The 16,561-nt window shown below is 40.3% G+C and overlaps 1 protein-coding gene across 4 annotated transcripts; it reads right to left on the bottom strand.

Moving 5' to 3' along the window:
- Positions 1-297: 297 nt before the first annotated feature.
- LOC125374620 (interferon alpha-inducible protein 27-like protein 2B) lies at positions 298-12,980 on the bottom strand. Of its 4 annotated transcripts, none has more exons than XM_048385590.1 (4): positions 2,844-2,952; positions 2,256-2,345; positions 1,352-1,540; positions 298-868 (listed from the first exon to the last, which is right to left on the bottom strand). In XM_048385590.1, the coding sequence occupies exons 2-4, from the start codon at positions 2,317-2,319 to the stop codon at positions 756-758; spliced, it is 366 nt and encodes a 121-aa protein (XP_048241547.1). In that variant the 5' UTR covers positions 2,320-2,345; positions 2,844-2,952; the 3' UTR covers positions 298-755. The 4 variants fall into 4 exon arrangements, with proteins under 4 accessions (XP_048241547.1, XP_048241548.1, XP_048241549.1 ...); XM_048385591.1 differs by having other exon boundaries at positions 2,771-2,912; XM_048385592.1 differs by lacking the exons at positions 1,352-1,540; positions 2,256-2,345; positions 2,844-2,952 and adding exons at positions 11,428-11,648; positions 12,359-12,448; positions 12,844-12,980 and having other exon boundaries at positions 753-868.
- Between the last annotated feature and the right edge of the window lie 3,581 nt (positions 12,981-16,561).

The raw sequence follows: 16,561 nt of genomic DNA, 5'->3' as shown, positions 1-16,561 counted from the left end.
AACCTATGATTGTGGGTTCGAATCCCGGTTCGCCCCGACTATGTTTCTAGGTTTGTCAGCACCATACCCGTGCTCGTGGGTTTCACCGAAGTGGTAAACGTCTAAGACCTGCATCACTTCGGGCTTTCCTCCTACATTAAGCTGACACGCCGTGATATAACTGGAATACTGTTAAAAGCGGCGTTAAACCCAACTCACTCACTCACTCAAGCTGTTGCTAACCCCAGGATGAGGGATTAAGTTGCTTACTCTGAGCGATTCGTGCCTCCAACGCGTCCATGGTATAAACACAAAGTGTGGATGTCAACTTCTTTATTGTGGATAAGCACACACAAAAACACCAACTTTCAATAAATGATCAATTTAGCTTAACTTTGGTTCTGAATAAGTATTTCTCCGTGTAATTTACAACAAAGAGTCCATGACAACAGCTTATACCAGACAAGTAAGACATGAATGTCAGGCATATGTCTAACCCTTGGGTTACTTATCCAAATGTAACAAACACTGTACTATCCTCTCAACTATAAATTTCAAAATATTTATTATCATGCTGTTGAGATGTCCTGACAGTTGGATATGTTGACGTGCATGGTTTTAGGGGTTTAACCCCTATATCAAAATGGTATTATCACATGCAATACCGTTTCCGAAATCTCTGAGAAGCAGTAGTAATTAGTATTAGGGCGATCTTGAGCCACACGGATATTTTTTTGCGACTGGCCATCAGTTGAAATCGTCATTTTCATCTCTTTTCAATTTTTCTCCTTTTCGCAACTTGGCTCCGAGCAACCGCTATTGAAGTAGCCAATGGTTCCTCCAACCACGGCCATTGCTGCCTGCGTGGTGACAGCTACCCCAGCAGCCCCTGTGAGAAAAGGAAAGTATATATAATGCAAGAAAATGGTTGATAATTGTTAACTGATTTATCAAAATCGAATATTAAATATAATATATATTATTTAAATAATTAGGATCTTAAGTAATCTAAAATGATGGTATTTGGAATTTACGGAGTATTAAGCAATATTCCATCTGTATTAGGGGACATCATAACTGGGTTTCACACACTGTACCCATGTGAGAAATGGACCCCAGCGCCACGAGACAAGGCATAAAATCAATTGTTACAATTAAGTAAGGAGAAATAATTTGTTATCTGGTGAAAATAACACGTCTTGTTTACACATTCCTTATTTGTATCACATTTTATGCGGTCATTTAGATAGACGTAGATCGGTAGCAGCATCAGACTCAATGCTTTGAGCTTGGCAACATCTGAAATTCATAACAGACAACAGGTCTGAGCATATTCTTACTTCTACTCCACTGACATATGTAACAAAGGTACCTGCAGATTGTGCCACTGCAGACATTGCACCCGCTGCCAGAGAGCCTGCTTTGATCCCTGCCGCTGTGAACCCCAATCCTGCTGGCCTGGCCCCAGGGGCAAAAGGAGCCGCTACCGCGCCTACTACAGCACCACCGACTACAGCAGGCCTCCAACACCAAGGGTCATTCCAGAAACTCTTCTCGTCCTCTGAAATAAATATTTCATGACATTGACTTTGACCTAGTCCTGTGATTTTTATACGGTGACGTGGACATTGGACCTTCATTTTAAGCAAGGAAAATAGTCAGAAATTGCGATAAACCGTTGTCGATGTGCGTGATTTGGCATCAGTAATGGCGTCACACAGGACGGAGCCTTTGGCAGTTTCTGTTGAAAATATCAAATCATTGCAATGTATCTATTTTCAGTTTCCCAATTCTTCATACAACGTCTTCCCATGCATATTTTGAAAATGTTAAGCCAAGTTGTGCAACGAATAGATGAATGGATAGCTAAAAATAGGAGAAAATGCTACACTGTGTATGTATCGCAGCTGACTTTGAAATATACGTGATGACACAGGCGTCTCAAAACCGGCATACGTGAAACGGGATTTTGTAAAACACTATCCAATATGGCGGAAAGTTCACTTCAGCGTTCGTGTTTGTGTATTTTCCAAAACATACTAATCTATTCTGGGGTTATCGGCGACGTTTTTGGAATATCATTGGTGATTTGATAAAAGAAAGATACCCATGATCACTAATATGCTATTTTTTACGGGAGTAAGTATCCGAAAGTTAGATTTGAAAACATGCTTGGTGAACCTGAGAAATACCGAAACAAAAACATCCACGCAGTCCCGTTTGATGGCTGCTTCATACCGGAACATGACAAGTGGTAGTGGTGGTGGATCACTTACCTTTGTCACTGACTCCCAGGGAACTGATGAGGAGCAGATAACATACAACGTACCTCTGCGACATGTTGTTACACGTCAATGTAATAATCTCTGAAAGAAAGACAGGGGAAGCGGAAGTCATTCTTCAGTTCTGTACTCGGCAATCTATTTCCATCGCTCACAAACATTACCTACACATAGCATGTTTTCCTGGAATGTGCGCATTAATATATATTATGTCACAGAGTAAATGATATGTCAGTCTGACAATGACGGTAGCCAACATAGTTCCAACTGAAACCTGTTTAACCAATTATCCCTGTCGTTCCTCCAGATTCCCAATGGTTAGTTCTGACTCGATCGCCGAATGACAAGGTCAGTGTTTATAAACACTGTAAGTTGTCACAACTTTGCATCTCTATCCGCATATGACGCCACCCAAAGACGTATATAGTGTATATACCTCTTGCCCAAACGGATATCGTTTTTATCCGTTTGCTATATATTGCCGAGAAACCTATCGATTATATACGTACATTTGTGTACCGATACGACTTCCGGTGGTGTCAGGAACACAAGTGTCGAGGAACGAGTGTTGCGGTGACCTACCTGTCGCTGTACAGTGTTATGTGTACCGCTTCTCTTGTCCGTGTGTCTGATGGTTTTTGACCGCCCCACTTTTATATGCTTGTAAACGAACGCAGAAACTTCCATGACGTAAGCCGTATTTAGTTGCATTTATGCGCTACGTGGCAGAAAGAGTTCTATCTATACACGAATCCGTTCTACTTTCACTTTCGTTTCTGTGACTATGTGCTGCATTTGGTCCCGTATCTTAAAGAGTCAATAACTGGTGTCAGTCACTGCCGATTCACATGATAGACTGTCATTAAACTGACATTGATATGACATTGTATATAACAGGAATGTGCAGATGAAGACGGGGAAATGACACTGCTGTTCCACCCAGAGAAGGGTGACTGAAAGGCCCAAGTGAAAAAAATACTTTGTCGACAGTGAAGAACGAAAATAATTGTAAACAAAAGCTTTCCAGTGAGGGGCGTTTTTAGACTACTCTGTTAACAGCTGGGCAAACCTGTCGGGTTTCAATTTGACTGCTGATATAGATGTATCGATCTAAGAATATATACATATGCTGAAGTCGCGCTTGGCTTTTTGGGGGTATCATCCAAAAGTCGGGGCCGTACCGGGCCAATAATGTTCGTCAAGGTTATGGCTAATTACTCCATTTATCAAAGATAATACCCCCCATGTTACTGATGCAACATACACACGTGACATTGATTAAACAATCACACACAAATATTGTACACTATAAGTGTACAGCGCCAGGTACCATGCCTTATTGGTTATCGGTTTGAGAAAAGTATATAGGGCAAACGGTGCTCTCTTGCATGGCGAAACCACACAGGGTACGAAGGTCCGCTATCTTTGAACATTCCGAAAAGTGGTCACAGGTTGTTACATATGTAACAAATATTACCAAAGTTCAACATTAGAATACCCATAGTCTTGAGTTGTTTAAAATTAGTGATCAAAACACATAGGTTTTCAAAAAGAAGTTGACAAATACCCTCCTCCAAACTTATTCCAAGGATAGATGTTATAATTTCATCGCAACATGTTGTGCACTGTTTGGACTTAGAATGAGTGAGTGAGTGAGTGTGGTTTTACGCCGCTTTTAGCAGTATTCCAGCAATATCACGGCGGGGGACACCAGAAATGGGCTTCACACATTGTACCCATGTCTGGAATCGAACCCGGGTCTTCGGCGTGACGAGCGAACGCTTTAACCACTAGGCTACCCGACCGCCCCTTTGGACTTAGAAATCAGCTATAGAAGTCATTTATTGGAAATCGATTATGCCTTTTCCTTTGTAGGGGTGGCAGGTTGTAGAAACAGTCTTTGAAATGCTAAACAAATACATTTTTCGAAACAAACGTTAGGAATAAACATTCTACTATTTAATTTACAAGTGTAAGTCTTATTAATTAGTGAGCAATTACCCCCAGTAAATAATTAAAAAAATGAAAATAAATTCCTCTCCAACACGAACTTGGATGTGGCAGAACTTGACCTACATGATCGTTACTCACACCTCACAACTGTCAATGGCTGACAATCTTGTGTTTACATTCTCCGTAACAAGTTCAGAAGCAAGATGCCAACCCCGGTCGATGATGTGGTTCAACATCAATCTGTAGATTTACCGGGAATGATCGAGCCTGCTGGTACAATACGGTTACCAATGGAACTGAGTATGAATGAACAGCCGCTTGACACGGCTAGTTTGACACGAGGGGTCTGATTGGACCTGTCAATTTCAAGATTTCGCCGAAAATTAATATGATAGTTAAGACCCAGAAACAGTGGTTCGTGTATGGTTTTCTCAATTGTGCGTGTTCTGAAATGATTCTCAACAAGTTTGAGCAATTGTTATGATCAAGTGTGCTGTGACTTCAGCGATGTCGGGATATTGTTTTCGCCTTTCGAAGGGAGGAGTGTTTTCTGATCGACTTTCAAATCACCTCCTGCCAAATCCTTACGGTGGTGGGTGACGGAAATGGCAATGAATATCGATCATAAAAAAGGTTTGAAAACAAAATGTTGTCATGAATAAGTTTATTCAAACATGTTTTATAATGTTATATTTTTTTCTCATTGTTTCATAAACGTTCATTTGTATGCAAAAGATACGCCTTCGTTAAAAATTGTAATGTCATCATCAATACAGTCAGGGTTGCGGCCTTGAACGCCAAAAACATCCGATATCAAGCTACCGTATTTCCTCTATTAGACGCTAGGCCGTCTTTTAATTTCGCGGAAGACGTTGAGTCTGTGTGTATTGACCTGGCTTGTAATTGAGACCCAGCGTATAACAGAGGAAATATAGTTACGTTTAACAGTTCACGTGGGGTTGAACAATCGGCAGATATTTTTTTATGAATCGATACGTAGGCTATGGATGCCCGTTTTTTATGTGAAAAGGCTTAATATTTTTGAAAATGGTTTCCGTAGCAAAAAGGAAACCTCTTTTTAACCAATCAGAATCAAGCATTCATCAGTGTCATGGTAGAATTTCATATACACTGCTCTATTTTGTGACCTGATGTATTCAAACAGTAAAGTTTAGAATTGAAACACATGGCATAACTTCACACTGGTGCAATGGTAAGTACCAACATGGAATGAGAATCAGATTCAAGCTGAAACCATCCAAAAACAGTTTATTTTCATGTACGAAACACACCTTGTCACATGACCAACTCGCTCGGTGATAGTTCCAAATACGGTATAACATGAACAACATACACGCACGTTGGCACAACTCTCAAACCGTTCCGGCGATAAACCCATGTCATATGAAATTACACTTTCATAAACACATTTTTATAAATACATCTTTATAAAACAAAGATCTGAGGACATCCAATTAGGGGTCACGTCAGGACGACCTTTCATCCGACCAATCAGAACATCGCTTACCAGATTATGAAAGTGACAGTCGGAATGGGATTTCTGATCATGCAACCTCGAAAACTTTAACTCCGAACGATAGTTACGTGTTTAACGACTGAATCCATACAATCTAGACCATCTATTAGCCATTCCAGAATGTTCTTTTGCACAGGTTTCAAATTTGTAATCGAGAATTACAATTAGAGCACTACGAATTACGGCGCATGACATATTGATATATGAGAGAACATTTCGCCAATTTACCATTTTTTGGTAAGCGATCAGCTGTTCAGGGAGTCTACATCTTTATATAATCTCCCTGAGCAGATTGTGGGAATATTTACATACACTGGTGGCATATCGGACACAACGTCACAACAAAACAAAATCATAAATCAATGTATAATCCACGAAAAGGACCTATCATTTTGTACGCATATGCTGTCTGTGATAGATGGACGATCCAGCAGAGGGTCTTAAATCAGCACTAAATCAGCTGGGCAGAATGTCAGATCGATGCTACGACATCAAAGTAGTCTGGTACATCGTCGTCAGTGACAGCAACAAGTGCGGTGCGATGACGTAATCAACATGGTGGTGTACTAGCGTCAGTGCACGTGCAGGAGCACGATTGTTTCTGTGTAAAGCTTCCTCTGTCATATTCCAACACGGCCCATCCTTATAAGGTTGCAAGATTAATCATCTTTATAAGTTAGATAGATATGTGTAGTTGAAGGTCTTTTAATTTAATTGGTGATTTTATTGGTGTAAAGTGTTTTCAAGGTTTATTTGGTTTTCGGAGTCAAAGTAATAACTACAGAGTGAAAGAACCTGTTACCTAGGCAACCGATGATCTGGATATATTTCCTTGATCCCCAGAAACATGTTACATAGTAACTTTGACTTCTTAAGTAGAATAGCAGTCAGTTGGTTCTAAAGGCAATACTGACTAAGTAAGCCGTCACTACTTAAATGAATAATTACCAGGTAAGTGGTAATTGCCCTGTTAATCTCTGATCTAAAATGAGGGGGGAGACAAGTACAATTTTTTAAGGGGCCGACAGGTCGGCCACATCAAGATTTAATGAGTGATTCGATCCGTATGGTAGGAAGAGCAATTTCAATTCATAAAGTCTATATCGCAAAGCTTCACTTGAACAATGTTTCTTTCTAATTGAAAATTAGAATTAAGAAGCATGAAATCGTTCTGGAAAGGATCGCTGAGAAAATAGATTACAGTACAAAGAGACGAACTATAGAATGCATATGCTGGTGATGGTGCATCGCCGTCGTCGATGAAAATGCCACTGGAGAAGATGTATCACATTTCTAATCTTTCAAAGTAAAGTATTATTTCATAATGAAGTAGATCTGCACATGAAGAGATATACAGATAGTGTTAAAACTGAACCCACCACTGTGTGAACGCGTTTGTTTATTTTTAACCATGAACCGTACTTCTCTGAGAGTTACCTCCCAAATCGTAATATGTTTATTCCTTAGAATGACACGTCAATTATTCACACAGTCCAAAAGTGCTAATATCTCGCTACACGGAAACTGGATCAGTGGTTCCCGCATAGCGATATCCTGTAGACCTGTCTCCCACCCTCTCGACAGGCAGACCCGCTTTACGGAATGGGTCAACGTTTCACAGCAGCAAAATGCTGTGTGGGGAAATAGAGGTCGGATAGAGCTAGACTTGTATACCCTGCTCTTCGCCTCCTAGCGGCTGCAGGCGAGAAGCGCAAGCGCTCTAGGGCAGGTAAACCAGGGCAGGACGTGGCTCCCTGTTATGATTGTTGCTGAATACTATAAACGTGTTTAATGTAACGAGATCAATGGAGGCATGCAAATATTGTTAAAATTTTACACCCGCAACGTTGTGAGTGTGTATTTTTTAGATAACCATGAACTATACTTCCCTATAAGAGTTACCTTCCAAATGCTAAGGACACTGTATGATTAGTCCTGTAGTCTGACACAATTATTCACGCTGTCCTTCGCGGAAACTTGGTCAACGTTTCCTGCCTTTTCCCGTGACAGACCTTGTCCACTTCGATCATTGTCTGAGACAAATATAAATGTTTCAGTGTAATAATTTACAATAAATATTCTCAAAATAATGTATGTATTTCGTATGTGACACGCCACTATACATGTGTGAGACAAAGATATTAGTTTCTTTTAAAAGTTTGTTTTCATCTTTCCAACGTTTACTCATCTCCATGTGATGTTCTTCCTCCGATCAGTTTCCGCAACGAACACAAACCTTTTTAGTGTAATAATTTACAGTTACGTTCTTTTCAAAGATATTTTCATAATTATTTATCTATTTTGTATTGACACATACCATTATACCATTATAATTAGGTGTGTCGGAGTCGGGGTGCGAGATTGTCGGATTAACGAGTCTAAATAGCACTGATTAAATCGGTTCCAATCATTTGTGTCGGATAAAACCGATTGTCGGATTAACGAGACTTGACTGTTCTCTTTTAAAATTCATTTACGTCCTTCCAACGATTACTCATTCCCATGTCCCCATGTCCTTTTCTCAAACCCATAACAAATAATTTACAGTTAGGAAATTTAAAAAAAATAATAATTCATAATTATTTATATATATCGTATGTGCACATTCCATTATACATGTGTGAGACAAAGATAAAGTTTCTTTTAAAGTTTTGCTTACGTCTTTCCAACGATTACTCATCTCCATGTCTCCATGTCATTTTCTCAAACCCATAACAAACACAGCACAAGAATCAGCCTTCAGTGCAGACTGAATCATCTGGCAGCTGTGATTGGATGATTTTGTGTAAGATTTTTATGTTTTGTTTAATGTTCATTTATCCAGTAATTAAAACGGACCATGCATTTCTATGATGACTCACCCTGAATGTGACCACAGATATTCTCAAGCAGTGCGGAACCATAGGAACTCGTTATTGCTCAGTAAATAAAAATATATACCCCCTATATGTGAGTGAGTGAGTGAGATTGGTTTTACGCCGCTTTAGCAATATTCCAGCAATATCACGGCGGGGGACACCAGAAATGGGCTTCACACATTGTACCCATGTGGGGAATCGAACCCGGGTATTCGGCGTGACAAGCGAACGCTTTGACCACTAGGCTACCCCGCCGCCCCCTCATTGCATATAGAGCAACCATGGGCCACATGCCACCCATTATTTAAACACTTTACGCATTGCATCCATTTTGGGAATCGAAATTTGGCCTTCGGCGTGACGAGTCGATGCTTTATCCACTAGGCTACCCACCGCCGCAGTCACTGGCTTCATCGTTTAGACTAATCGGATTGATGCCTTGTATATTTCACGTTGTATATTTCTAGACGGCATTGTCACGTGATGTCATGGTTTCGAGTTCAACCAATCGAGTCCCACTTCCGTTGCACGAGTTTTTGGTGCGCGTTAATTCCAGTCTCCATGGACGGAGTAGAAGTGGCGTATATCTCGCTGCACTGTTAAATGTCAAACTTATCTCAAGATTCTGCTTAGAATTCATTTTAAAACTCGAATGAATTCGTGTTTAAACACTTATTATTGGTCTATTATTTACGCCCTTAAATGTACGCTTTTTTGGAGGCTGCATGTCCACGCACGAAGAAATGACTTTTCATCACAATAACTGCTGTGTTATTTTGAAACTTAGAAAATAAGGATACGGTAAGTGTAGGACTGTGACTAAACAATTTGTTTGTTGGCATATAATGTATAACATATTCACAGAATAAGACTTAGAGTTACGCCTTCTTCAACAGTATGCTATAGGGTTGTGACGATTCATGAACGAAAAGGAACCTTGGTTACATATTTGGATACCACCCGTGAAGGTAGAAAATGTCATCAGCAACCCATGCTTGCCGTAACAGGCGACTATGCTTGTCACAAGAGGCGACTAACGGGATCGGGTGGTCAGGCTCGCTGACTTTGTTGATGCATGTCTTCATATACCAATTGCGTAGATCGATGCTTTGGATGTTAGTCACTGGATTGGCTGGTCCAGACTCGAATATTTACAGACCGCCGTCATATAGCTGGAATATTGCTGAGTGCGGCGTTGAACAACAAACCAACGTGTCTACGGAGTACATGTGGTACACTTCCGTAGTACCAGTGCCGACATATGACGTCATCGTCAGGCTAAACTTTCAAACTTCCTCGCACCGTTACATCCAATCAGTGGGCAACTTAGAAGTCTTTGATAAGGATGGAGAAGTGGGGTGCGTTGCAAAGCGCCAATCGCTTGCAAGCGATGTATGACAGCGATTCGCCTTATAAGGGAGGCTAACTTTCAGCCACTTCGGCCCACGACCAAGCTCTGGCCGAGGTCGCTTCGTTCTTAAAACCAAAATGGCTAAATTCGACAGCGGAACAAGAAACCGTGACTGGATAAACTGGGAAATGGGCAAAAGCAGCTGACCTCCCAGCAAACAAAGTCTGCTCCACATTTTCAAAGTAGTCATAATTTCATCAGCTCGCCATTGAGCCTCTTCTATAACGTTCTTCATTAGGGGCAAGGCAACCAAGCGGAAGTTGCGTCGCCATTTTGGAAGAGTGCGCAAGCGCTTCAAGCTGTTGCTAACCCCAGGATGAGTGATTCAGTTGCTTACTCTGAGCGATTCGTGCCTCCAAAGCGCCCGTGGTATAAACACAAAGTGTGGATGTCAACTTCTTTATTGTATATAAGCACACAAAAAAACACCAACTTTCAATAAATGATCAATTAAGCTTAACTTTGGTTCTGAATAAGTATTTCTACGTGTAATTTACAACAAAGAGTCCATGACAACTGCTTATACCAGACAAGTAAGACATGAATGTCAGACATATGTCTCACCCTTGGGTTACTTTTCCAAATGTGACAAACACTGTACTATCCTCTCAACTATAAATTTCAAAATATTTATTATCATGCTGTTGAGATGTCCTGACAGTTGGATATGTTGACGTGCATGGTTTTAGGGGTTTCACCCCTATATCAAAATGGTATTATCACATGCAATACCGTTTCCGAAATCTCTGAGAAGCAGTAGTAATTAGTATTAGGGCGATCTTGAGCCACACGGATATTTTTTGGCGACTCGCCATCAGTTGGCATCGTCATTTTCTTCTCTTTTCAATTTTTCTCATTTTCGCAACTTGGCTCCGAGCAACCGCTATTGAAGTAGCCAAAGGTTCCTCCAACCACGGCCATTGCCGCCTTCGTGGTGATGGCTACACCAGCAGCCCCTGTGAGAAAAGGAAAGTATATATAATGCAAGAAAATGGTTGATAATTGTTAACTGATTAATGAAGATCGAATATTAAATATAATATATATTATTTAAATTATTAGGATCTTAAGTAATCTAAAATGATGGTATATGGGATTTACGGAGTATTAAGCAATATTCCATCTGAATTAGGGGACATCATAACTGGGTTTCACACACTGTACCCATGTGAGAAATGGACCCCAGCGCCCCGAGACAAGGCATAAAATAAATTGTTCCAATTAAGTAATAAGAAATAATTTGTTATCTGATGAAAATAACACGTCTTGTTTACACATTCCTTATTTGTATCACATTTTATGCGGTCATTTAGATAGACGTAGATCTGTAACAGCATCAGACTCAATGCTTTGAGCTTGGCAACATCTGAAATTCATAACAGACAACAGGTCTGAGCATATTCTTACTTCTACTCCACTGACATATGTAACAAAGGTACATGCAGATTGTGCCACTGCAGACATTGCACCCGCTGCCACAGAGCCTGCTTTGATCCCTGCCGCTGTGAACCCCAATCCTGCTAGCCCGGCCCCAGGGGCAAAAGGAGCCGCTACCGCGCCTACTACAGCACCACCCACTACAGCAGGCCCCCAACACCAAGGGTCATTCCAGAAACTCTTCTCGTCCTCTGAAATAGATATTTCATGACCTTGACTTTGACCTAGTCCTGTGATATTTATACGGTGACCTTGACATTGGACCTTCATTTTAAGCAAGGAAAATAGTCAGAAATTGCGATAAACCGTTGTCGATGTGCGTGATTTGGCATCAGTAATGGCGTCACACAGGACGGAGACTTTGGCAATTTCTGTTGAAAATATCAAATCATTGCAATGTATCTATTTTTAGTTCCCCAATTCTTCATACGACGTCTTCCCATGCATATTTTGAAAATGTTAAGCCAAGTTGTGCAACAAGTAGATGAAAGGATAGCTAAAAATAGGAGAAAATGCTACACTGTGTATGTATTGCAGCTGACTTTGAAATGTACGTGATGATACAGGTGTCTCAAAACCGGCATACGTGAAACGGGATTTTGTAAAACACTATCCAATATGGCGGAAAGTTCACTTCGGCGTTCGTGTTTGTGTTTTCCAAAACATACTAATCTATTCTGGGGTTATCGGCGACGTTTTTGGAATATCATTGGTGATTTGATAAATGACAGATACCCGTGATCACTAATATGCTATTTTTTACGGGAGTAAGTATCCGAAAGTTATATTTGAAAACATGCTTGGTGAACCTGAGAAATACCGAAACAAAAACATCCACGCAGTCCCGTTTGATGGCTGCTTCATACCTGAACATGACAAGTGGTAGTGGTGGTTCACTTACCTTTGTCACTGACTCCCAGGGAACTGATGAGGAGCAGATAACATACGACGTACGTCCGCAACATGTTGTTACACGTCAATGTAAAAATCTCTGAAAGAAATTCATATATATTATGTCATAGAGTTAATGATATGTCAGTCTGACAATGACAGTAGCCAACATAGTTACAACTGAAACCTGTTTAACCAATTATCCCTGTCGTTCCTCCAGATTCCCAATGGTTAGTTCTGACTCGATCGCGGAATGACAAGGGCAATATTTATAAACACTGAAAGTTGTCACAACTTTGCATCTCTATCCGCATATGACGCCATCCAAAGACGTATATAGTGTATATACCTCTTGCCCAAACGGATATCGTTTTTATCCGTTGGCTTTATACTGCCGAGAAACCTATCGATTATATACGTATATTTGTGTACCGATACGACTTCCGGTGGTGTCAGGAACACAAGTGTCGAGGAACGAGTGTTGCTGTGACCTACCTGTCGCTGTAAAGTCTTATGTGTACGGCTACTCTTGTCCGTGTGTCTGATGGTTTTTGACCGCCCCACTTTTATATGCTTGTAAACGAACGCAGAAACTTCCATGACGTAAGCCGTATTTAGTTGCATTTATCCGCTACGTGGCAGATAGAGTTCTATCTATACACGAATCCGTTCTACTTTCAGTTTCGTTTCTGTGACTATGCGCTGCATTTGGTCCCGTATCTTAAGTCAATAACTGGTGTCAGTTACTGCCGATTCACATGATAGACTGTCATTAAACTGACATTGATATGACATTGTATATAACAGGAATGTGCAGATGAAGACGGGGAAATGACACTGCTGTTCCACCCAGAGAAGGGTGACTGAAAGGCCCAAGTGAAAAATATACTTTGTAGACAGTGAAGAACGAAAATAATTGTAAACAAAAGCTTTCCAGTGAGGGGCGTTTTTAGACTACTCTGTTAACAGCTGGGCAAACCTGTCAGGTTTCAATTTGACTGCTGATATAGATGTATCGATCTAAGAATATATACATGTGCTGGAGTCGCGCTTGGCTTTTTGGGGGTATCATCTAAAAGTCGGGGCCGTACCGGGCCAATAATGTTCGTCAAGGTTATGGCTAATTACTCCATTTATCAAAGATAATACCCCCCATGTTATTGATGCAACATACACACGTGACATTGATTAAACAATCACACACAATTATTGTACACTATAAGTGTACGGCGCCAGGTGCCATGCCTTATTGATTACGGGTTTGAGAAAATTATATAGGACAAACGATGCTCTCTTGCAACGCGAAACCACACAGGGTACGAAGGTCCGCTATCTTTGAACATTCCGAAAAGTTGTCACAGGTTGTTACATATGTAACAAATATTACCAAAGTTCAACATTAGAATACCCATAGTCTTGAGTTGTTTAAAATTAGTGATCAAAACACATAGGTTTTCAAAAAGAAGTTGACAAATACCCTCCAAACTTATTCCAAGGATAGATGTTATAATTTCATCGCAACATGTTGTGCACTGTTGGGACTTAGAGTGAGTGAGTGAGTGAGTATGGTTTTACGCCTCTTTTAGCAATATTCCAGCAATATCACAGCGGGGGACACCAGAAATGGGCTTCACACATGTGGAAATAGTCTTTAAAATGCTAAACAAATACATTTCTCGAACAAACGTTAGGAATAAACATTCTACTATTTAATTTACAAGTGTAGGTCTTATTAATTAGTGAGCAATTACCCCCAGTAAATAATTAAAAAAATGAAAATAAATTCCTCTCAACCACGTAATTGGATGTGGCAGAACTTGACCTACATGACCGTTACTCACACCTCACAACTGTCAATGGCTGACAATCTTGTGTTTACATTCTCCGTAAAAGTTCAGAAGCAAGATGCCAACCCCGGTCGATGATGTGGTTCAACATCAATCTGTAGATTTACCGGGAATGATCGAGCCTGCTGGTACAATACGGTTACCAATGGAACTGAGTATGAATGAACAGCCGCTTGACACGGCTAGTTTGACACGAGGGGTCTGATTGGACCTGTCAATTTCAAGATTTCACCGAAAACTAATATGATAGTTAAGACCCAGAAACAGTGGTTCGTGTATGGTTTTCTCAATTATGCGTGTTCTGAAATGATTCTCAACAAGTTTGAGCAGTTGTTATGATCAAGTGTGCTGTGACTTCAGTGATGTCGGGATATTGTTTTCGCCTTTCGAAGGGAGGAGTGTTTTCTGATCGACTTTCAAATCAACTCCTGCCAAATCCTTACGGTGGTTGTTGACGGAAATGGCAATGAATATCGATCATAAAAACGGTTTGAAAACAAAATGTTGTCATGAATAAGTTTATTCAAACATGTTTTATAATGTTATATTTTATTTTCATTGTTTCATAAACGTTCATTTGTATGCAAAAGATACGCCTTCGTTAAATCTTGTAATGTCATCATCAATACAGTCAGGGTTGCGGCCTAGAACGCCAAAAACATCAGATATCAAACTACCGTTTTTCCTCTATTAGACGCTAGGCCGTCTTTTAATTTCGCGGAAGACGTTGAGTCCGTGTGTAGTGACCTGGCTTGTAATTGAGACCCAGCGTATAACAGAGGAAATATAGTTACGTTTAACAGTTCACGTGGGGTTGATCAATCGGCAGACATTTTTTTATGAATCGATACGTAGGCTATGGATGCACGTTTTTTATGTGAAAAGGCTTAATATTTTCGAAAATGGTTTCCGTAGCAAAAAGGAAACCTCTTTTTTTAACCAATCAGAATCAAGCATTCATAAGTGTCATGGTAGAATTTCATATACACTGCTCTATTTTGTGACCTGATGTATTCAAACAGTAAAGTTTAGAATTGAAACACATGGCATAACTTCACACTGGTGCAATGGTAAGTACCAGCATGGAATGAGAATCAGATTCAAGGTGAAACCATACAAAAACAGTTTATTTTCATGTACGAAACACACCTTGTCACATGACCAACTCGGTCGGTGATAGTTCCAAATACGGTATAACATGAACAACATACACGCACGTTGGCACAACTCTCAAACCGTTCCGGCGATAAACGCATGTCATATGAAATTACACTTTCATAAACACATTTTTATAAATACATCTTTATAAAACAAAGATCTGAGGACATCCAATTAGGGGTCACGTCAGAACGACCATTCAGCCGACCAATCAGAGCATCGCTTACCAGATTATGAAAGTAACAGTCGGAATGGGATTTCTAATCATGCAACCTCGAAAACTTTAACTCCGAACGATAGTTAGGGGTTTAACGACTGAATCCATACAATCTAGACCATCTATTAGCCATTCCAGAATGTTGTTTTGCACAGGTTTCAAATTTGTAATCGAGAATTACAATTAGAGCACTACGAATTACGGCGCATGACATATTGATATATGAGAGAACATTTTGCCAATTTACCATTTTTTGGTAAGCGATCAGCTGATCAGGGAGTCTACATCTTTATATAATCTCCCTGAGCAGATTGTGGGAATATTTACATACACTGGTGGCATATCGGACACAACGTCACAACAAAACAAAATCATAAATCAATGTATAATCCACGAAAAGGACCTATCATTTTGTACGCATATGCTGTCTGTGATAGATGGACGATCCAGCAGAGGGTCTTAAATCAGCACTAAATCAGCTGGGCAGAATGTCAGATCGATGCTACGACATCAAAGTAGTCTGGTACACCGTCGTCAGTAACAGCAACACGTGCGGCGCGATGACGTAATCAACATGGTGGTGTACTAGCGTCAGTGCACGTGCAGGAGCACGGGGGAAGCCGGGGAGAGATGTGCACGATTGTTTCTGTGTAAAGCTTCCTCTGTCATATTCCAAGACGGCCCAGCCTTATAAGGTTGCAGGATTAATCATCTTTATAAGTTAGATAGATATGTGTAGTTGAAGGTCTTTTAATTTAATTGGTGATGTTATTGGTGTAAAGTGTGTTCAAGGGTTACTTGGTTTTCGGAGTCAAAGTAATAACTACAGCGTGAAAGAACCTGTTACCTAGGCAAACCGGTTATCTGGATAAATTTCCTTGATCCCCAGAAACATGTTACATAGTAACTTTGACTTCTTAAGTAGAATAGCAGTCAGTTGGTTCTTAAGGCAATACTGACTAAGCCGTCACTACTTAAATGAATAATTGCC

The sequence above is a fragment of the Haliotis rufescens genome, unplaced genomic scaffold (assembly GCF_023055435.1).
Source record: "Haliotis rufescens isolate VD_foot unplaced genomic scaffold, xgHalRufe1.0.p SCAF_6, whole genome shotgun sequence".
In the NCBI taxonomy this organism is placed as follows: domain Eukaryota; kingdom Metazoa; phylum Mollusca; class Gastropoda; order Lepetellida; family Haliotidae; genus Haliotis; species Haliotis rufescens.
The sequence above is the reverse complement of the archived record's forward strand: the minus strand, read 5'-3'. Positions and strand labels throughout refer to the sequence as shown.